The sequence below is a fragment of the Cibotium barometz genome, chromosome 55 (genome assembly GCF_041138505.1).
Source record: "Cibotium barometz isolate CiBa-2024 chromosome 55, ASM4113850v1, whole genome shotgun sequence".
Classification (NCBI taxonomy): domain Eukaryota; kingdom Viridiplantae; phylum Streptophyta; class Polypodiopsida; order Cyatheales; family Cibotiaceae; genus Cibotium; species Cibotium barometz.
In genome coordinates, this window is record NC_141100.1 from 37,246,860 (window position 1) to 37,271,149 (window position 24,290).

The 24,290-nt window shown below is 41.9% G+C and overlaps 1 protein-coding gene across 2 annotated transcripts in view; it reads right to left on the reverse strand.

The window, feature by feature from the left end:
- Nucleotides 1-8,913: 8,913 nt before the first annotated feature.
- Nucleotides 8,914-24,290, reverse strand: part of LOC147607709 (uncharacterized) — an 83,391-nt gene continuing 68,014 nt past the window's right edge. Inside the window, exons 8-10 of one of the 2 annotated variants that reach the window (XM_086790398.1) lie at nucleotides 11,081-11,197; nucleotides 9,920-9,985; nucleotides 8,914-9,841 (exon numbers count right to left, since the gene is read on the reverse strand). In XM_086790398.1, coding sequence (XP_086646524.1) covers nucleotides 9,734-9,841; nucleotides 9,920-9,985; nucleotides 11,081-11,197 — 291 coding nt within the window. In that variant the 3' untranslated portion in view covers nucleotides 8,914-9,733. The remainder of the gene's footprint in view (nucleotides 9,842-9,919; nucleotides 9,986-11,080; nucleotides 11,198-24,290) is intronic. The other variant, XM_086790399.1, reaches the window with a different exon arrangement.

Consider the following 24,290-nt stretch of genomic DNA (forward strand, 5'->3'; position numbering starts at 1 on the left):
AAAAACAGAGTTTTTATGTAAGTAAGAATTTTCCATTGAGTTTGGTTTCACGAGACTCCATTATTTTCAACCCAAGCTTTCTCAATAAAAATCACGAATCTCGTATCTCGGTGATCCACCCATCAATTTCAACGAATTTCTAACTTATATCTCGCGCGACGATTTCGGGTCTTAGTAGGGAAAACCTCTCTAAATCAACCGATTATCCATTCTTCGTATTAAAGAAATAGGAATGGTCAAGACTTGATTTAATTTCTGATTCAAGAGATGGGCAGGCATCTTACTGATGACCCACCTTTCAATCATGGGTCTAACCCTAAATTACTCGGATTTAATCCTAGATTTGTTTCCTAAAGATTTTTCTCCTATTTACTTGATAAAATAACTATGATTTCCAATCGTAATGGTGGTAACAATTCAAAATTATAAAAATTTATTCTTTCTTGGACATAATAGAATTATAAATAATTCTATTCATAAATAATGAGATTTAACAAGAATATTTCTTTGTCCAATGATCCTTTTTGTGAATATGTATACATCATTTATTTAAAATATTCACATAGAATTATACTAAAATTTTCTTTTCTCTATTTGAATCTCGGCATTTGACATGCCCTAAATTATCTACGTAAAATATGGTGAAACCTTCTCTTTTGTTACCAATTTTAATTTATGCATTTTTCTAATTAAAAGTACGATAAAATTTTATCTTTTTGATAAATAAATAAAAATACCCATGTATATACATACCATGATTATACTTATTTTGAAATATGATAATTATTTCTCTTTTGGTATTTAAAATGTTTGTACATAGAATATCATGAAAATTTCTCTTTTTGCGTTTAAATTTTTATGCATGTTTTCTAAAGAGAGATTTACTAATCAAAAATATTATATTTAAGCATAAAAGATTAGCATTAAACCATTTAAACAATATGAATCACTAGAAGCTTGGTTTTAAGAAAAAAACCATTGATTAAAACGCTTCCCAAGCATTAGAGAGGTTGGGAAGAAGATTACCATTGAGAAAGATAGAAAAACACCATTGATTTAGGTTTACCCTTGGTTTTTGGCTTGATTCTTTAAGAAGAAGTGAAGCCCCCAAGAGAAAGCTTGGCCACCAAGATGTAGAGGGTAATCTCCAAGAGAGGATGAAGATTAATGAGCTCCAAAGCTTTCCAAGAAGAGGCAAAATAGAGAGATAATGGATCCCTAGTATTAGTGGAAACACATTGATATAGGCAGCTAAGGCTCATGGTTAGTAATACTAAGTATACTGGCTATTTATGACCGAACAGTTATTTATAGTAGTAGTAGCCACTATATAAGTGAGACTTGGGTTATTATTGTTAACAGAGAGTTATTCACTATGTGGTCTATGATGGACCAAGATTACCATTGAGAACATGATTGGATTCGACAAATCACAAACGGTCATGCCAAAGGCCTTAGCAGCAAAGTAGGCAAACATTGGTGGTGTACCATTGTTGACTGGCATGGTTCATGGGATTGTAGCCTTAGCCAAAACTACACAGCCACCAAAGCAGAGGCTAAGGCTCCAATCCCACAAGCCATGCCACGAACGGTCATGCCCAAGGTCTCACAACAACAGGCACGCATTGGTGGTATATACCAATGTTGACTAGCATGGTTTGTGGGATTCGAGCCTAGCCTTTGGCTCGAGAGAGGTTTGTAGAGGCGAACCTACGGTTGCTAGCCTACACCCCTCTTAGAGGGCTTGTACTAGTCACTTTTTTTGCATTTAGGAGATCCGTGGGATTGCTTCCCCTCCTTAGATGTTTCTACTCTTGGAAACAAAATCTATCTAAAAAACAAAACTAGAAAACCTATGTTGAGCAACTGGCTTCCAAGTTGAAGGCATTCCTAATCTTGGAAATAAACAAGGGAAAGTCAAACTACATCTAACATTAGACTCCATAATTTGGTTCATCATTCATACACTTTCCACTCATAACTCTGCTGCCATAGGAAGTGACTAAATCTATAGCCACTGTCCTTACAATTGTCTCGGTGGAACTAAAAACAAACCAACTCGATCTAGAGTCATGAGAAACATAACAATCCTTGAATCCAACTTTCGAGGAATCGTATAATCTAACATCATATAGACAAATTTTGTAGCCAATCAAGTTACCTATCATATCAGGATTGAATAATTCCTTGTATCCAAGGGATAAAAATACCTTCCCTCTGTGAAAACCACATAACTATCAAATATATGAACACTCGTTATAAATGACCTCTAAAATCATTCCTATCAAGACCGTGTCCAAGCCAGAACACCCATGATATAACTCTCCTACTATACCATATCCTTTGTCACAAATGCGCCAACTATGAAATTAGTCGTACAATAGATGAATTCTTTATAGGATTAGAACTACATCTTCAAGCTCTAATTCTCAAGGGAACTTGGGTTGACACCTATACCAAACATAACATGTTCATAAGCAAATCCTGACCAATTAAATGATCTCTCAGTACTGAATAGGTGCAATGTGGAGCTAAAGTATCCTCTGCTGCATGACAAACTGAGAACAATCATCATGAGTATGAACCTATCTCAGTCGTCGCGAACTCTGACTGCATGAAGTATCCAAAAACTTCAACTCCCAACCCAACCAAGATCCTCAAAACTATCGCTACTACAATTATTTGCAATCCTTAATATTGTTCCTACTTCCTTCTTGTAATTGATTTCTTAAATCAATTATTGCTTCCTCTTAGTCTCCGAGAATCCACCAAATAGGAATATAGATGTATCTAGAGACCCTGCATGTAGTGGATCCTAGCATCCCATACCACCAAGATACACTCCATGCACGACTCCCTTTAGACATAAGATTAAGTCAAGAGTGATCAATTCCTTCCCAATCTTACCTTGACACAACCAAACTCCCACCTGAAGGACACTGGCTTTCAAGTGCACGAGAGGCTATCAGAAGTGCATAAGATTGTGCAAGGCTTTATGCTGATAGGCAACATTCATCGAGGGAGTTTACCAAGGGAATGCTAGTTATTTGAGAGATCCCAAGAGTTCAGAGACATTATGTATCAGGAAGGTTAGGAAGTTATTCCCCAGGTATTGTGGAGCTTACAGGATCTTGGAAAAGATTGGTGAGATTTCTTGTAGACTAGAGGTCATAGACATTATGTATCGGGAAGGTTAGGAAGTTATTCCCCAGGTACTGTGGAGCTTACAGGATCTTGGAAAAGATTGGTGAGGTTGCTTATAGAGTAGAGTTTAGAGACATTATGTACCGAGAAGGTTAGGAAGCTATTTCCTAGGTAATGTGGAGCTTACAGGATCTTGGAAAAGATTGGTGAGGTTGCTTATAGACTAGAGTTCAGACATTATGTACCAAGAAGGTCAGGAAGTTATTCCTTGGATATTGTGGAGCTTACAAGATCTTGGAAAAGATTGGTGAGGTTGCTTATAGACTAGAGTTGCCTTTGAATGTGAAAGTTCATCCAGAATTTTACGTCAGTCGACTAAAAGAGATGCTGAGAGGAGCTGAGGATAACCTTGTTACCCCTCTGGAACTTGTTGAGATTGAGGACTTGTCCTATATTCCACATGAACGCAAGAGGATTATAGATTTCAATGAAAGACAACTTAGGAACCTAAATATAAGATTAAGTGGAAAGAAAGGACGTAGGAGAAGTCGACAAGTAGTTTGAGTAAGCGCTTCCCTAATTTCATGTAAGAGTAAATGTTTGAAGAGGTGAAGAAAGTTATGTACCTAGTGCTAATCTTTAGAATTAGTGGTCTAATCCAATAGAGTTAGGCTAGGATTAAAGGAAGCACACTAATATATGCGGTTAGGACTCATGGTTAATAATACCAAGTATACTTGCTATTTATGACCAGACAGTTATCTATAGCAACAACCAATATATAAGTGAGACTAAGGTTATTATTGTTCACAAAGAGTTATTCACTCCATGGTTTGTGACGGACCAAGATCACCATCAAGAACATGACTGGATTCGATAGACCATGGATGGTCATACCAAAGGCCTTAGCAAGCAGGCGTTGGTGGTATACGAGTGCTAACTGGCATGGTTCATGGGATTGGAACCTTAGCCTCTAGCTTGATAGAGGTTTGCGGATGTGAACCCACGGTTGGGTGGTGAGCTAGCATGCACCCCTCTTAGGATGCTTGTACTAGTCACTCGTGTTTTACGTTTAGGAGATCTGTGGGGTTGTAACATAGAGTCTGACACACTAATAGAGAGCAAATACATGACCTTGTTAACCCTCATGCCATACTTTAAAGACATAGAGTCTGACACACTAATAGAGAGCAAATACATGACCTTGTTAACCCTCATGCCATACTTTAAAGACATGTCATTGTAGAGTCAAATTTTCTTCAAGAAGCTCCATCTCATCACTTTTAATGAACTCCCAATATCAAGGAAATTTGTCATCCTGAACTTCCATGCTTGCAAGTTATTCTTGTCCAAATTCTCTCATAATCTTGGATTAGACTGTTAGAGCCATAATTACATGCAACATCTTAAATGATATTCTGATATCCAAATGATACTTATAGTAACTTTTGCACTCACAATAGTCGAGCAATCTCCAAGAATTTGTTTTATAGATATACAATCACCTGTGATACAGTTCCTTGTCACAATGCCCAACAGAACTCGATGGGTCGCATAAACTTATGTAGTAACAACAAGAGGAGGCGTAAACATGCTGCAAAATGTGGTTCATTATCCATTGTGTTGCTTTACACATACTATGGATTGCCTTTGATGAGTGGCATGTAATCCTTTGAAGAAATCTTTTGAGGAACAACCTTTATCAAGAAATGATTTTTGTTGAGCTTTTACTTGCCATTTTTCGAGCTTTCTTTGGTCGTTGATAGGTTTGCTGCACATTCCACAAAATGTCCTGCTCCTCCTGGACACTCAAAATTCTAGGTTGTCTAATTTCTGTGTATTGTTGAACAAGGTGTTTAGCAGTGAACCCTCTTTGTCTTTCTTCTTACAAATATCATCTGCCATAATCCTGTATAACAACTTGCATTATTATTACAAAAACTATGCCAAGCCACATCCAAGTCCTCATGCATTTGCATAGAAAGTGAACGTAATAATGTCACCGTTTTCACAAATGATCTATGCATGATATAGCTATTCTTGACAATCAACAATCTCAAATTTCTCAAGGAATAATCACATGTGTTCATTCCAAAATACAATGCCAACCATACTGACGCATGATCTGAAAGTTGCAAAAACAATGAGTGATCCAATCACATTTTACTAATGAATACATCATATTGCACTGCATTCGAAAGATACCAATGATCTAAACATGCCCAATAATCAGTAAGAGCGTTATGATGGAAGGTATATATGTTATCATACATCATAACTTATGTCCAAAGATCACATGCATATAAATGCATAACTGTTTGGTCCCATATTTGCTTTTTAGATGCCATTGTGTGAGTGATGTGAAGTATTGTCATCATATGCTAGTGAGTTATTAAAATCACCACAAATAAATGCATTAGAGCACCAAGGATATAATAAATGCCACATTTTACCCTTTGCGTTGAATTTTGCAAGGCATACACATTGAAAAGTTTATAACTTCCTGCATGAATCATACATCGAATTACCATCCATCGACCTTGGGGATCATTGTAAGCAAAGCTCATGCTTAATAAGGATGGTTGTCCCAAAGTGCTGACTATCTCCAGCATAGAAAATATAATAACCAACAAAATAACCTAGCCTACTAGCCAAAATGTGTTGATTATGCTCTTGTAAACATATAATACGTGATTGCATTTTATATACATAACTCCACAAAAGCCTCCATTTATTTATGTCACAAAGGCCTTGCACATTGTATGAAAGACGTTTTAATGCTATATACATATGAAACATGCATATTTATTTACAACGAATCATATTTGCATCTTAGTCTCATGCATCGCAGATTCTGAATTCTGTGTGGCATGAGACAACTCATCCATCGACCTTGGGGATCATTGTAAGCAAAGCTCATGCTTAATAAGCATGGCTGCCCCAAAGTACTGACTGTCTCCAGCATAGAAAATACTGATAACCATCGTAGATTCTGAATTCTGTGTGGCATGAGACAACTCATCCATCGACCTTGGAGATCATTGTAAGCAAAGCTCATGCTTAATAAGCATGGCTGCCCCAAAGTATTGACTGTCTCCAGCATAGAAAATATGATAACCAACAAAATAACCTAGCCTACTAGCAAAAATGTGTTGATTATGCTCTTGTAAACATATAATATGAAATTGCATTTTATATACATAACTCCAAAAAAGCCTCCATTTATTTATGTCACAGAGGCCTTGCACATTGTATGAAAGACGTTTTAACGCTATATACATATGAAACATGCATATTTATTTACAATGAATCATATTTGCATCTTAGTCTCATGCATTGCAAATTTTGAATTCTGTGTGGCATGAGATAACTCATATCCAGTGTCATCATCCATAAAAAGCATTAGCCCATTTTTTTCCAATTCTTGTGCCAACTTCCGGAGTTACTGACTAACCCATTAATTGTTGATCTGCTGACCAATTATGAGATTGAATTGGGCGTGTTGCCTTAATGAGACCACTTTCCATGGTGTTTGCTATCCATTTCGACCAATTTTCTCTTTTTCCTTCTCTCTTCCTTTAACTGTCCCTATATGCATTGCATTTTGTTACAACGCATTACAATCGCAATCTTTTTTCTTTCTTTATCCAAATGGGTTGGAAGAGAAGTCATCATAGGGCCCTGAGATTAAGAAACATGTACTGATGGTTAAGCTATTGTCAAAGGAGGAACCGCTGTCACAAGAAGCCTACGGAGAATACTTGGACATTCTGATGCATGAGGCCCAAATTTATGACAATTGAAACACGCGCCTGCAAAGACTCCCCATTTCAATTCAAAATGTTTCTCTCCCATTTTGACATCATCAACCTCAATAGCAATGGACGAGAGGGTTCGTAGTTCTAGGAGGGCATGTAACCTTCCCCAAGGTTGCTACAATTCTTGGCAAAATCAACTCACATATAGTCAGGGAAGTTCCCCACTTCCACCCAAACAAGACAAGGATGTCTTATCAAACTCTGATAATCCTTAGTGAGTGACCAAGAAAGTACATGCACCATCTGAGTACCAAAGAATAATTTTGATTTTTCAAGCATTTGCCCCTTGTACTACATTTCAACGAGTAGCACCTCATAAAATCCTTGAGCAACATAATATACACCTTCCAACAACCACTAAGCAATGATTGAATCCATTGAGCAACATCATTGGCAAGGGACAGCTTACCAAGAAAGAAATCTATAATAGCATTTTGTAAATATTTCTTGATAGGAGAGACTATTTCCAATAGCAATCTTGTATTTGAGAGTAGGAAAAAGTTTACTCCATGTACCTCTGTTGTCTTTGAAGTGTTAAAGACACTGGAGGCTTAACAAAAGTAGAGACAACAACTATGAACAAAAAATAGACCATGATCTTGAGCCAAAACACGCAACAATTTTTAGCAAGAACATCTCAATCCACGCCCACTATAGGAGGAACAGTCGCGACTACCCTTTCTTTCATAAAAAACAAGCGAAAACTCACTCCACTAACGCCTGGAACACACTTTTTTAAAAAAAGTGAAACCATTGTCTCATTAGAAGAAGCAATGTACAATCATAGTTATCCTAAAGTGGAGCAACCACTACTTAGTTCAAAAACAACGAGAAAACACTTCTAGTTGTTGAAAGGAAAGGTCTCCAAGTTTATGAGAATCTCAGAGGGATTGTAAAAGGAATCTCTCGAAGTAAGCAAAGAGCTGAAACAAAACTCCAGACAAGAGTAGCCAATTCCAAGCATGGTAGATAGTCCAGAATGCTCAAAATGTAGTCCAATCAAGGAAGTCTATATAAGCTGGTAGTGGAGGAGAAAGATAACCAAAAAGCCAAAACATTCACCCAATATGCCTCCCAAGAAAACGACCCTAGAGGTATCCGGATAGGTCATCAAAAAAACCCCGAGAGTGCAAGCAATACCAAAGAAGGTGACGCACTATCTCCTGCCTACAAGATGTAGTCGCAATTCCTAAAGAGTTCCCACTGAGAATACCCCAACCACACATCTCCATAGAAATAGTCATTGCTTGAAGACTAATCTGCTCTTCCCAATTCTCTCGAACACACACACTTGCAACTACATAAATACACACACGAATGCTACAACCTGTGTGCGCGCGCATGCACACAAGAGTAGACAAGCACACAAGACAGACATGGATGACTGAATTTTCTTCCATCTTCTTACATCTTTACAACCATAGCAAAAAAATAAGAGTACATACTATAAAGGAAAGTGCTCTCATAATCTAGTGCTATAACGATGCCATAATTCTAATAAACCAAAGTGGCTGTCATTGTAAACCACTAACAACATATCAACCCTAATCTCACCAACCATCCAGTGACGTAAGTGCGACACTATTAGCTTGGTGTGTCATCTATATCCGCATTGGTTGAGGTCATATCTCAACAATAAGCAATGATACACTATCTCAGATGGAGTTGTGCATCTAAGACAAGAGAGGTCCATGCCAAAAATAGATCTCCATTGGTTGATGTTTGCACATTCTCATCTTTGAACTATGGGACATCATCAATTTTATTGAGATTTACCTCTGAGTTTTTCTAGTCATAGAGCGCCATTATGGCTATTTATGGAGTCCTTCAAATCAATAGAAATTAGCAACACATCCTAAGAAGGCAATAAGGGGGCTTGCCATAAAAGAGCACCTTCCTCTCTTGATGCCCCATGAATCAACCATCATATGAAAGTACAACCCAAAGAGTGTTGGAGACAAAAGACCAGCTTGCTTCAGTCCAACTGTGCTTCAAGTCTCCACAAATCCTTCTGGAACTCTCACAATCAATTACCTACTCATAAAGTCTCTTTGTATCCCACATAAATTTTGGTGGAAAATTAAGCTCTTAAAGCTGTGGCATTGTGTTGAATGCTTAACCAAAGACCACAGCACAACAATAGATCTAACAAATGCTTCTTCAACAATTGCACTCAACATAATCCAAAGTGGAGTAGACAAACCTCGAACCAGCCTGCCATCTAGCTCTCATTTTGTGTTTCTTTGCAAATGTGGCTCTATTGAAACCCTCGTCTTGCTCTCTTAACAGCCTTAGTTGAGATAATACCCTTAGCCATATTCTCTAAGAGCTTTGATTTCTTCATAAAACCGCTTGTTTACAGGGGTCTGCCCTGCAGATAATCCGGGCTTTGATTTGAGAGTACTTTAGGCCAGCATAATGGATGGATTGTGTGAGATGAAAAATGACCTGGAGGGTTGGCAGAGAGAGAGAGAGAGAGAGAGAGAGAGAGAGAGAGAGAATCTGTCAGAAAAATTACAAATAAGGACAACTTCTGGAACTGCTCTTCTTGACTTACTACAGAAAAATTACATATAAGGACAACTTTTGGAACTGACTTGGGGATGATACACTCCACTAGTTTAGATCTTCAGAGTTCATATTTACACCAAGACCTCTATTCCATGCAAGGTACCACTGTCAGCACCATCTCTGTCCATCCTTTCAGCTGGGACTTCTGACCAGTAGAAACGATGAACCAAAAATATGTACAAATGGTGCCACACACTGAGTTACGCAGAAGGTGCTGTGAATTCTACAGATGCAGCAATCCATTCAGCTACCCTGCCGAATGACTCTGATTCGAAAGGAGGCAATGATCCCAGTGGTGTTATAGTCACCTGAGAAAAACAGAAAATTCAAGAGCAAAACACATACAAACTTTCAATTTCAGAATTACTCTAAGATAGGGCTCTTACATGGCCTTCATGCAGTGCTCCAAAGTCACTGTCACTGTCCATGTCCCCAACCTCAGTTTCCTCAAGCTACAAAACAAATCAATGATCACCTTGAAGTCATAAGGCCCATCCAAAACAAGAGGTATCATAAGGTTCCAGCACCTAAACACCAAATCTCAAACAAGATATCAAGAAGGCAATCAAACTCTTGCAGTCCTGGGGCCTTGTGTGAAGACATGCACCCAACCTATCATCTGCTACTCCCAGTAAAGCTGTATTCATTTTATGTGCTTAACTTCAAGATCATATCAGTTCTAGCTCTACTATAGCTGCTCTTCCAAATGTCCACACGGAAACACAGTTCACATGTTACTTTCCCAGAAGCCCTGCCTTGCTATGCTAACTTCTAAAACTGCTACATTGCAGTCCTACACAGAATGCTCAGGTACCCCAATAACCAACACAGGCAAGGTCTATTTCTAATTAGCCCACTTGCTTGCTTTGAGGTGAAGCGATCATGCTCCTGAATCCAAATTCATGTCTCAGGGTGAGGGAATGGTACCTAAATCCTAGAAACCTCATTTTTACGCCATTCTTGATACTCTCTCCCATCTCATTTCTGCATGTCCCATCACCACAAGTATTAACACTCACCATTTCATACACAGTGGCAAGCAACCATATATGGCATACCCCATCCAAGGTGGTCCTCCGTGACATTCCAAGGCCAACTTAACAGTGTCTCATCATGCACTGTTGATTCCATCCAGTTGCACTTCTTCATATCCCAAAAAAAACTCACACTTCCATACAAATCAGTTGCCATCTGATCCATTTATGAATTAGTGAAAAAGATCATACAAAGCATGTTCAACTACCACAATTCTTCCTGCAACTGACAAAGATGCCCTCTTTCACTGCGGCATCCTGATCTGAATCTAATCTGTCTGATGGAAAATCTCAACCCAACTGCTAACCCTGGGGCCTAAGCACCACCCTTTACCCCCACATAAAGGGGTGGTTTTCTAGTCATTTTGGGCAATCCCAATCATGTGTTTGACAACTTGCACAAACCAAAGAAACTCTTTCTAAAATTACATCCAGTGTTTGTGAAATGAAAGTAATAAAAGCAATTCAAAAAATATCCACTAGTTTGCAAGTATATTAAGACAAAATACTCACTTCATTCCGAAAATACTGTTTTTCCTGAGAATCAGAGGGTTGATGACCATTCTGAGGCTCAGCCATTGACTCAACCTCTATGTTCTTCAATGGAGAGTTCAGGCGGCGAGCTGCCCCCTGCAAGCACACACTCACAATTATCAGCTTCAAAAGCATTCCTCCATGACCATGTAACTTTGGGATTACTTACACTCTAGCTCATAAAGAACAAGCATATGCATGAAAAATGTAAGTACCTTGGCAAGGAAATAGTAGTCAAGTTCACACATTTGTAGCTCATGAAGCAATGGTCTGGTGGTTTACCCCAGAAAATAAGGAATCGTGTGAACATGACAAAGATGACAAAGACCATAAGGAATCATGTGAACGTGACAAAGATGATAAAGCCCACAAGCTTGGCCTTCCTTGCAAATGCCCTAGGCACAAAGGCTGCCAATCCTAGTGCTACATATCTTATTAAGCTTAGATATGACTCATACTACTCACTAGTGTCTAAGTAGTTTGACTAGCTGCCATAATTGTTCCTTGGAAGTTGGTACAAATGATTTATCAATGTTTGGTTTCTCATCTTCTATAGCATTCAATATGGTAGCTTTACCACAATAACTCAGAATGGTCATATGAGCCTCCGCATTTTTCTAACTTTGATTCTATGGTGAGCGTAGGTACCTTTCTTCATATTCATAAACTCTCAATGCTCAATAAAAGAAAGGTAGTAGTGCCACAGAAAGGTGAGAGGTGTGAGTGATGGTGGCAAGGGTAAATCAAAGTGTGGAGTAGCGAAGGAATTAACAAGAGGAGGTTCAAGTTTGAGTGGAGTAATGAGAAGGCAACAAAGGTCATCCAAATCTGGATGGTCATCCTTCAGTACTCGTGTGGAGGTGTGGGAGTCTCTTGCAAATGAAAATAGGGATTAGGATAATTTCCACCCCCCCCCCCTTCCCCCGTTTTTGACTGTTGCTATTTTGAAAAAAATGGCTGTTTTTTATTGTTATGGGGAGGGCTTGCTTTTGGTGTCGTTTTAGGCTCAGCAGCCAAGGATCTGTGGATGTTGAAGGATCTGTTCTCTTTATCCTTTTGATCACTGCTCCATATTTGAAGGGTTGAGGTGAGGCACCTTCCTTAGTTAGGACAACAAGAAGCAAAGGCTTCTCCTCAACTACCTCCCTCTCTTTGTCTCTTCGCAGACCGTCTTCCAACAGTTGGGCCTTGGACTCTTTGGCCTCCCTTTAAAAAGCTCTCCTCCAACCTTCTCTCCATCACAAGTTTCAAGCTCTCAAGCTCAAGCTCTCATTGCTCTCAAGCTTGTTAGAATTTGTGCATCTCAGTGTTATGGGGTTGTCTATTTTATGGGATTTTATGTATTTTTCTCTTGTGAAGTGAGTCGTGAACAGGTCGGCCTGTTTCCAGAGGCAGTCGGCCAGGTCACATCTCCACTATATAAGGTTGGTCCTCATATTCACTTGTAACCATCCAATCCCTTGCACATTGTTCAACACTTCTGCTGGCTATTGCCATTGTAAAGCTGGTTGCTATTATAAAAGGTGATCTTGTTCACTCTCCATCTCCTTAGCTCTCTCTCTGTCACACTTGTTCTGTTTATGCTTCCGCTTGTGCATACTCCAACATGGTATCATTCACTTAGGTTCAGGCTGCTCCATATTCTGCTCGCCGTCTTCTTCTATGCTGTGCATTTTGCTTCCATAGGGCTGCAAATCAGTCTCCTACTATGGCTGCGTTTCACTACCCGGCTGCGTTTTCTGGTCCAGCCATCTTCTTGCTGTCGGCAAGCCTTACAGGCTGCGTTTTGTTTCACACAGGCAGGTTGAGGAGCTGTGGCTGCGTTTTCAGCTCCGGCATCTGTTGGTGGTGAGTTTCTTGCATGTGGTGTTGCCAGACAAGTGGCTCTACATCTTCTTCTTCCTCCACTAGTCCCTGCCCTTCCGGTAAAGCTCCCGGTGGTTCTAGGACCGCCGTTTTGCTGCTGTCCATCCTCTTTCTCTCTCAGATTTGAGAAGGGGCTGATTGGTCCTGGTGCCTTGCTTCGTTGGAAAGCACTCGAGAAGAGTTTTGGAGTGCTAAGATTTGTTTTCTTTGTTGCTCTGGGTATGGCTCCCCCCTTACAAACAAGGATGAAAAATTGAACGGACCCAACTATGCCCATTGGAAGCTACAAATGCAGATCTGGTTCATCCACAAGGGTTTGTGGGAGATTGTTCAGGGCAGTGAGAAGAAGCCCAAGCGTCCTCAGAACTCTAGGCGGTGGACTCAGGATCAAGAGGATGAATTCCTTGCGGAATTACAAGACCGGGAGAATCGCAATTCGAAGGCGCATTCAGTGCTTGTGCGGACCATCACATAGGAGGTCTCACCGGCCGTGCAAACTCTCACCAGTGCTCATCAGGTATGGTCTGAATTGGAGGATCTCTTTGCTCAAGATTCGTCGATGAGGACAGTTACTTTGCAAGGACAACTCTACGGTTTGTTATTTCCTGTAGGTAGTTCTATGCAGTCGTTCCTCATGAAGGCCAAGGTTATCCATGACCAGTTAGTGGCAATGGGTGCTGCTTTGTCCTCTGCTCAGCTGGCTACACTTAAGCTTCCCCCGAAGTATGATGTGGTTTCTCGAACTTTGAGGTGCCAAGTCACAACCACTCAGTTGGATTTTGATGATCGTAGCTCCCTACACCTGGAAGAAGAGCCCGTCCTAGTCTCGCAGGGTAAGATGAACAGTTCTGAAGAAGCACTTTCCACAGTTCAGAAGAAAGGTCGAAGTCGTTGCTTCTCTTGTGGGAAGAGAGGACATCTGTCCAAGGATTGTTTGTCCAAGAAGAAGGACAAGACCAAGAGCAAGTCTTCATCTCAGAAAAAGAGCAAAGATACGACAAACGACAGTGATACAGATTCCTCTAGTAACACATCTAGGGCTCCCAAGGCGCTTTCGGCTCGGGAGGACCAAGATGGTGTACTTCTCTAGTATACATGCAGTTTCCCCCATGTGCTTCCAACCAGAGGAGGCTTGTGGGCAGGAGAGGGGGCTGATTGTAGCTCCACTTACTGATACATGGGAACCGTAATTCGGAGTTCCAAGCATTAGACATCTGGCAAGACGTGGTTATCTTTGGTGTAGCAAAAATTATGAACTGGATCTGTTCCAAGTTCATTGTTTGAGGCTCTTGGGACGTCATGTGTTTTCAATCCACTATTGGGGATTATGGGCGCGGTGTGGCCAACAACTCATCATCTATTCTTGGAGTTCAGTGCACACTTGTGTGGGAATTCGTAGCCAAGCAAAGTTCCTTGCTGTTCGTGGTGGCATTTTGTTTGGAGGAAACAGGTTGGCATATGCTCTCTCCGAGGTGATTCGAGTATCCGCGGTGCTGGAGGGCCCATGGTTGCATCTTCATCAACTTATCTTCTTCAGACTCTTACACACTATGAGGGGGTGTTAGAATTTGTGCATCTCAGTGTTATGGGATTGTGCCTATTTTATGGACTTTTATGTATTTTTCTCGTGTAGTGAGTCATAAGCAGGTCGGCCTGTTTCCAGAGGCACTCAACCAGGTCACATCTCCACTATATAAGGCTCGTCCTCATATTCACTTGTAACCATCCAATCCCTTGCACATTGTTCAACACTTCTGCTAGCTATTGCCATTGTAAAGCTGGTTGCTATTATAAAAGGTGATCTTGTCCACTCTCTCCATCTCTTTAGCTCTCTCTCTCTCTCACTTGTTCTGTTTATGCTTCCGCTTGTGCATACTCCAACAAAGCTCTCCTCTCTTGGGCCTTGGCACTTGCAAAGCAACCTCCTTAGCGATGGCGACTTTGGCGAGGGCTCCGAGGTGCCCTCTTCTCATACAAATGATCTCAGTGAGAGCTCTGATAGTGATGCCTTCCCCATCTAGACCCTAGGATTTAGATTCTAGCTTGCGCCCTCTTATCCATTTTTTTGTACTTGTACTTGCGCCTAGCGCGCATTGCACTGATCTTACGGTCTAGCCGCCCTTAGTAGTATGCTTTGTACTTTTGTAACTTGTTTTTAATGGAATTTTGGCTTGTAACAACCTCTAAGCTCTCTATCCTTTCAATTTGATAATCTATAAATTTAAAATCTTTTTTTTAAAAACCATACTTTACTATATTGTATTCCAAAATTTCATACATACAGTAAATTCCCGTATGATATCGTACCGTACCATATCGTACGACCGTACGCCAACAACTATGGATGTGGTATATCAAGGAACAATCTAGCTTGTTGTGCATATAAGAAAACCATTCCAATGAGAAGCAGTGGCTATGAACTTGATTGTGAGCAAGTGGTGATGCTCACGAGCTTCACTCGAGGATAGAGAGGGAATCCAGGTCTCTAAGAGGTTCAAAAGCTAATCTCAGAAATGCATGTCCAGAGATCCACTGCAAAGCTCTGCTTTGCAAGTTGTTGGTTAGATCATTCCTTCCTCGGATTGAGTCCTAGGACTTCTTCATGTACCATAGTCTTCGATGTGTCCCTAAGAGCGGAGGCATAGCACACGCTTTATTTTCTATCACGCAGATTACCACCCCCATCCTCCCCACTGGTTTCTTCCATCATCCGGGCTTGAAGCAGTATGCGGATACTTTTTAATAGACCCCCAAGCTCAACAAGTTGTGGATCACCCTCCGCAATTGTGTAATGCATGTACAATCATAACAGCAACAAGAAGTGGCATACCAAGCTGTGGCAACACCTGGCTTACCATCAGGGTTCTAGACTCTAGATCGAGCTTCCTGGAGCTGCAATGAAGGAGCTTTTCTTTATGCTCATGAGCACACCAAACTGCTGGGTAGGTGTAACGTCTATCCCAACTTGGCATCCAAGATATCTGGCAGTGTGTCCTCTCTCAATCCATGTGAAGCCAACATATGTGCCCAATCAATCCCCTCAAGGTCACTGACCCAAAATCCAACAGACTTGTGCCAATTTATAAAGGCCCCTACGACTAGACAAATGTCACCAATTGGCCGACCATTTGGTCCATCTCCAGTTTTTTGCATCTCGTTCACTTGAGGCCAAGCCGGTGTCTCATGTGAAAAGGCCAGTATTTTGCTGACATGGACGGGAGCCAGACAAGTGCCACCCGTGTGTTAGCAGGATGGTGTCGTATGGACGGGAGCCAGACTGGTGCCACCCGTGTATGACCTGGACTGTGTTCGACCCATGGGATTGTCACGCCATGGAAGAGCCAATATTCGTGCCATGTTTTGCCTATGGGACTGTCACACCATAGGGAGACTCGTGCCTGGAACTGTGTCTTACCTATGGGACTGTCACTCCATAGGAAGACCAGGTTTTTATGTTTTTTATGTCGTGCCAGTTTTGTGCCGACAGATATTTTGTACTTGTTCCATGAACGGGAGATATATCCATGTTACTATTTGCACATGCACACATGATTTGCATGTTTGAAACTGTTTTCGCACGACTTGTATTTTTGTGTTTGCCTGCTTGACGTGTTACTTACTGAGCGGGGACGCCTGCCAGTGAGTCGTCAAGTCTGCTCTGTATTCTGACGAGTTTTAGTGCATGTGAACAGGTGGTAAGTATATCGCACATGTTGTTTTAATGTTTCATATTCTAACCTTTTATTTTATAAGGTTTAATGTTCACACACACTTAAAAGTGGGCACCCCCTTTGGGCACCCACTTAGGGGCCAAGGTGGGGAGCCCCACTTTAAGTGAGTGTGGGAGTGGGCATGGTCACCTACCACATCCCTATAGAACTGGCCGCCCACATGCAAGCGTGGGGGGGGCCAGCCAAATCAAAATGTTAAACTCCACTTTAGTTCTATAAAAAAAAACCTCCTCCTTCAAGCGTGGAACAACCCCCAGCGGATCGCTTCTATCTGGCGTTTTGTTCACTAACCGGCGACCATCTCTCTCTCTTGCGCCTGTTTTTCCCAGGCGGCTGGCTGCAATTGCACTACAGGCTGCGCCTACACCATCTCCCCTCCTACAGGTGGGCTGCGCCTGTGTACAGCAGCCAGGCATCCTTTTTCTCACAGGCAGCTGTGTGCACCTCAGCCCCTTCAGCAGGCGGCTGTCACCTCCAAAAGGCTGCACTGCTGCGCTGCCTCCTCTCCTGCAGGCGGCTGCTTCATCTCCCATACAGGCAACTACACCTATTCTGCAGGCGGCTGCTCCTACTCCCCACAGGCGGCTGCAGCCAAGTATCCCTTCTCCATACGAGGTGGCTCCACTTGCTCTCCAGCTGGCTGCCCTTTTTCTCGTGCAGGCAGCTGTGTGTGTACACTCTGGTGGTACTTGTCTTGATGGTTCTCCACGAGGTGACTGTTTCTTCATCAAGGTGTTATATCTTCTAAGGCTACCTCTCTGTTTTCTACTTTGAAAGAGGTGGCACATCTTCTCCACTGGCGTTCTACAAGGGGACTTCGCATCTCCATCATACCACAGGTATTGGATTTCTCTATCTGTCATCCACAACAAGTGAATTTTCAGATTTAAATAAAGTATTTTTGTGTTAAAATCTGATAAGGGATTCCCGACTCCCTATACGGCCAACACCCATTCGGTGCCGGGTAGTCCAAGCTATATTGGCGAACCTCGGTCCAAAGGTGCTGAGATCGGGAGAGACAGGCGTTAGTACGAGAGCGCCTGTTTGTGCGTGGTCTCGGAACACCAGTGAGGCGCTCTCCGCGGAGTCCAGTGAAAGCATAGGACCGTAGAGATTGGACCACGCTAGTGGTCGTGCTGCTCCGAGCATCTACATCGAACTTCGATTTCGAGCATATTTGTTTGGTACTGTTTTCATATGTACATGGACATCATCTGGTTCTTGGAACCCATGGAGCATTGTATTCATTAAATACTCCCAATAAATATATCATATATTGAGGGGGGGGGTCGGCCCGTTCCGGCCCCAGTGTTGGTGTCCATCTTTCCATTTCATTTCATTTCAATTTCAAGTTGTATTAAGTTGTCCATTTCAAATTTGTGGTTTTAAAGTTGTGCTATTAAGCGTGTGGGTGTCCAACGGAGTCTTCCCACTTGACAGGATCGGTTTCACAAAACTCTTCTAAGGTAGTACAAAATAAGCAAAGACATGAGTAAGATGCCTCAAGAAACATCGTTGTATCATCAGCCAACTGAGATTCCAAAAGCTCCTCCTTTGTGCATGGTGGCAATCTCAATCCAGATACTCCGACATTGGAGCGAAGGAAAATGCTCAACAATGAGATACAACACAAAAGTTAAGGGGTAGCCCTGCCATACGGAGCGAGAGATCTAGAAGCACTCACCTCGACCTCCACAAGAAAGCACATTGTTGTGGGACTCCACAAGAAAGCACGTTGTTGTGAGCTTCCCGATAAAGGCAAGAGACACCTGTGATCCAATCTTGACAAAATCCCATGTTTACGAGAGGGCCCACTCACCCTCCAAAAGGAAAAGTTATCAAAGACGCTTCTTCCTTGGAGGAATCCATTCTGCGTGTCATGAATGACTATCTACAACACTGGCTACAATCTCATGCTCACTGCCTTGGCGACACTTTTGACTGCAGTCCATAGCAATGCGATAGGCCCCCATTGGGTGATGTTAGTCTTATCACCACCCTTAGGGATAAGGTGGATAAGACCCTCAGTAAGAAAAGGAGGCATAGAGCCCGTGTTCCACATATCTTGTAATGCCACAGTGATCTCATCCCCAATGTCACCCCCAAAACTCATGAAAAACATGGAAGAGAGGCCATCATCCCCAAGACATTTACCATGTGGTAATGCCTGAATAGCATGTCTAAGCTCAAAAGGGGGCATCAAATAATGCACACACGTCATCCGAAATCAGCCTAGGTAGGCACTCCCAAACCTTCTCTTGTGCCCTATCCCTTTGAGGGGAGTGAGTCTCTACAGATAACAAACGGCAATAAAAATCAGGAGGCAATCCTCCTAACCATGTCAAGCTCTGAGTGGAGCACTCCCTGCGAGTCTTGCATCTGTCTAACGTGTTCCTGGAGAGGCCATGGGCAGCAAAGACATGCCTGTTACATCTATCTGAATCAACAATGACTCTTGTGCATGATAAGGAAACTCTCCATGCTGCTCAAAAGAGTCCTGCAACTCAACCCTAAAACAGTGCATAATGCATCTCAGATCCACTAGGCATCAGGGTATTTCTCAAGTTCCCTTTGCCAAGCACACAATCTATGCTTAATGTCTCTCTCTCTATCCAAGACCTCTTGCCTGCTGGCTCGGGCAGCACTATGATAAAGATCATTGACACTCTCTACGGAAAAAGCAACTCTTTGCCCGGAGTCAAGAGCATCACAAGCTCTCCAAACATCCATCATCTGTCGAGATAACTCTGCATCTGAGTAAAGAGACTCTCGAATGCGTACTCGGGGAGGTCAGTTCTAGCTTCGTAGATCTCTGATGCACAACACTACAGGACAATGGTCCAATTTTGAGGTGCTTGGGGAAATGAAGATAGTGTCGCCTCTATCAAGTGCATAATTATCAACATAATAGTGGTCCAAGCGAGCATAAATGCAAAGTGCACCACTCCTACGATTACTCCAAGAAAAGAGGAGTGAATCTAACTTCCTATGGAAGTCATCCTCTAACCTACAATCCCTACCATGAAAAGAAAAGATAAATCTCTCCCAAGATGCCCTCTCAAGCAGTTGAATGATGCCTTCATGTCCCCCCTTCTTATTTGCGGGTTGCTCAACCATGTTGAAGTCACCTCCAACGAACCAATGATTTGCCTTGAGGGAGTGAAATGGATCTAGAGCAAAATATTGAATCAAACACATCAAAGCAAGAATCTAGTATCCATTAATCATGAGATTAGTTATCAAATGGCTCATCACATGAATATACAAGAGAGAGAAAATCTATAAGTGCATGTAGCAAGAGAAGATGCACAAATGGCCTAAGTGTGTTTAACCTCTCACCAAGAGGATGGCTTTCAAGTTAGCCATGAACTTGACCATGGAAGGCCAAATCTCCATTGATGGAGCCCAAGGTACAAGATGACTAAAATTAGTAAAAGTGTCAAAGGATCCTACCAATGTACCCCAAGCCCTATTTATAGGCACTTTCTCCTTTTGCCCATGGGCCCCTATGTACATGTGGAAATCAAGCTCTATGGCTTCATGACAAACCATCCCTTCCCAAAGATTTTGTCCTCAAAATCATACAAGATATTTACAATTGAATCGCAATCTCAATGTAAACCCATGGGAAGTAGAGAGGTCTTCAAAAATGCGCCTCGAATACATTTGGAATAGGGAAACCAAATGTAGTGAAGCCGGCAAACTCCTTCTCCAAAAATAGCATGTAGGACTGTTATGGCAACCATGTTGTCGATGAAGCTTCCCTTGAAATTCTTCATGAAACCTCCATAAAAATGAGCTGCAAATGATGCGTAGCCGCACCCAAAAGGGTCCCACATATTTGTCATCGAACCAAATGATCTTCCAAGTGTGTTGGAGTAGATTGGTAACCCCAACAATAGATCCAACCAAAGCTGTCCAGAAATTACAGCACATATAAAACCTCATGATATGCCCATTCTTCACATAATAATCATGCCACTTGATCAAGGAATACTTCCATCAAGTAAACCATGTTATTGAACATACTCCATTGATTGCCAAGTAGCCTCATCTATGGGCAAGCGCTTCCATTTCACAAGGAATTCATCAATGTTCCGGTTCCTCAAAACCCTTGTCCTCTTGTCCACAATCCTCTCCGGCTCATAGATAATCTCTCCTTCTTCATCCATCGGTGGTAACTCTTCAATCTCTTGAGGAAGAGAGCCCATAAACCTCTTAAGGTTGGATACATGAAACACATTATGAATCCTTGTAGAAGGAGGTAGGTCAAGCTTATAAGCCAAATCACCCACTTTCTTGACTACCAAATATGGTCCATAGTATCTATGTGCCAACTTGGAATTGGAAGACCCTTTGAGAATATTGTGACGGCTCTTAGGAAGCTTGAGCAACACATAATCACGAACTCCATTTTGCGTCTATGCTCATCCGCATTTGCCTTCATGACTTCTTGTGCCTTCTTCATATTATCCTTGCATAATTAAAGAAGCTGTCTCATCCTTTCCAACTCTTCCTTGGCTAAAAGATTAACCATTTTATCCTCATGGAAGGCAATAGATGGCACATGGCACGTGCACTTGATACCCATATAGAGCCTCGAAAGGTGACATCCCAATACTCAAATGCTTGCTTGAATTATGACAAAATTCAACAAGGTAAAGCCATTCATCCCATGATGCTTGCATGTCATGACAATAGTGCCTCAAGTACACTTCGAGCCGTTTGTTTGTGCACTCCGTTTGCCCATCCATTTGAGGGTGATAGGCTGTAGAAGGAGTGATTTGAGTCCCCAAGTTCCCATACAATGTCCTCCAAAAAGTGCCCATGAACTTGGTATCTCTATCACAAACTATGTTGAGTGGCAAACCATGTATCTTAAATACATGCTCCATAAATTGCTTGGCAATGTGAGAAGCCCCATAAGTAGTCTTGGAAGCAATAAAATGAGCTGATTTGGTGAGTCTATCCACCACCACAAATACTTGATCCCATCCATGCTTCGTCTTTGGCAAGCCCGTGATGAAGTCCATGGAAATGTGAGTCCATTTTCCATCCGGAATAGGCAAAGGATGAAGTAAACCACTTGGCAATTGGTCACTATCCTTATTCCTTTGGCATGACACACATTCCAAAACAAACTTCTTGACATCCCTCCACATGCCTTTCCAATAGAAGCTTTTGCTCACTTTGTCAAATGTCTTGAGAACACCAAGATGACCCGAAAGCGGTGAAGAATGCATCTTATGAAGCACCTTGGGAATGTAGGATGAGGTTGGAACCAAATACACCTTATCCTTGTGCCATAGTAGACCATTCCGAAGCTTATAATGAGGAAATTCTTCACCATCTCCTTGTTGTAATTTTCTGTAAATACAGGCAGCACTCTCATTGACAAGATACTCCTCTTGTATCCCTTTTATCCATTCACTATACACTTCCATAATTGATGTCAAGGTGCAACCCACATTCTAGACAATGCGTCCGCTACTACATTGTCCTTTCCCGGAGTATAGGATATCTCAAAGTCATATCCTTAAAGCGTAGCCAACCATCTCTTTTGCTTGGGAGAAAGATTGGGTTGAGAGAGGAAAAATTTCAGCACCCTATGATCACTTCTCACCTTGAAATGAGCACCATAAAGATAGTGATGCCATTTCTTGATTGCATGAAGTATAGCCAACATCTCTTGTTCATACACATGCAATTCCATCTCCTTCTCGGAAAGCTTCCTACTCTCAAATGCAATGACACCATGCTCTTAATACAAAACTGCCCCCATAGTTGGAACCGGACGTGTCCGATTGAAGATTCCAGACGTATGATACGTTGGATATCATACGCGTATGGAAAACAGTTTCAGACGTGGCCTTTTTTGGGGGAAAAAACGGCGTGCCCGATAAAGTTGTGTTAAACAATTATGGCTGGAGTCATACGTCGTGTCGCTGTCATCTGTGGGTGCGCTTCTCGACAAAGGTGCCGCTCTCGACGATTGAAGTTGCAGCCTTGCAGGCTGCAGCCACAGCCTCCACCTCCTACGGTCCTACTATCCAAGTCCTCATTCTTCAGGCAAGTGCGTGTTGGTGGCTGGCCCTCTCATCATCCTTCCCATGGGCAATCACCAAAGTTAAAGGCTTGGAAGTTGAAGGAGACGTGCGTTGAAACGCAGCTGCAGCTTCAAGTAGCTCCACTCCTTTCGAGTCCCATGGCGAAGAGGCAACCGAGGATGTTAGTGAAGACTCTGCTGAGGATGATGAGGATGAGGAGGATGAGGATGAGGAGGAAGAGGAAGTTGCTGGCATTGATGAGGATGAGGATGACCAGCCTTCAGTATGTGGATGATGAGGATGCATCATGTGTGTGACATGCAGGCTGCAGCCTGAGACTTGAACATGCTAGCCAGTGGCACTGGGCAGTGGGCACTGGGCAGGCTGCAGCTACTTTATGAGTCATCATTTGTGATGCATTTTGGTGTTTGATCATTGATGTTTTGGTGTGGGCCCTAGGACCTAGGCTGTAGCCTGGGCCCTGTAGCTATTTCTTTGAAGTTTCATATTTTTGTTGTAGCTAGTAGGCTGTAGCTACTATTTCAAAACTCATGTTGAACTGTTTGAACTTTGAAGTTGAACTTTGAACTTTGAACATCAGTAACCAGTTGGAACTTGGAAGTTTGAACTTGGAAATTGGAATTTGGAAGTACTAAAGTGTCTCTGAAGTTTAAATGTGTGCAAATTAAATTGTATATTTTCTTGTCTTTTTTCATGGAAATTAGGGTCACGTATGGGGCTGAACCATACTCCAATCATACTTCCGTACACGTATGCGTTTGCCGTATGGTCCCGTATGGAAAAAACTATGACTGCCCCAAGACCTCTTCCACTTGCATCCGCTCTCACAAAGAATGTCTTTGAGAAATCCAGACAAACAAGAATAGGAGCTAATGTAAGTAAAGCCTTGAGCTCATTGAAACTCTTGTCGGCAATGGCATCCCAAAAGAAATCTTCCCTCTTAAGTAGATCGGTAAGAGGTGCCGCAATTGATGCATAGTGCTCCATAAATCTTCTATAGAAAGAAGATAGACCCAAAAATCCTCTCAATTTAGTTGCATTAGTAGGGGTTGGCCATTCTTTGACACATGCCACCTTCTTTGGATCAGCCCTAATGCCATTTTCTCCCACCAAGTGTCCAAGATATTCAACCTCATTCACCATGAAAGTGCACTTGGTCTCCTTTGCAAACAATCTATGCTCTCTCATGACCTCAAAACCTCGCTTCACATGTACGAAATGCTCTTCTTTGCTCTTGCTATAGACCAATATGTCATCAAAGAACACAAGTACAAATTTGAACAAGAAAGGAGCCAACACCCTATTCATGAGTGCTTGAAAGGTGGCCGAGGCATTCATGAGACCAAAAGGCATAACCATGAAATGAAACAATCCTCTTTCGGTCCTAAATGCCGTCTTCTCTTCATCACCCTCCTTCATCCTTATTTGATGGTATCCCGATCTCAAGTTAATCTTGGTGAAGAGCTTTGCCCCTTTTAGCTCATCAAGAAGATCATCGATGCGAGGTATGGGGTATCTATTCTT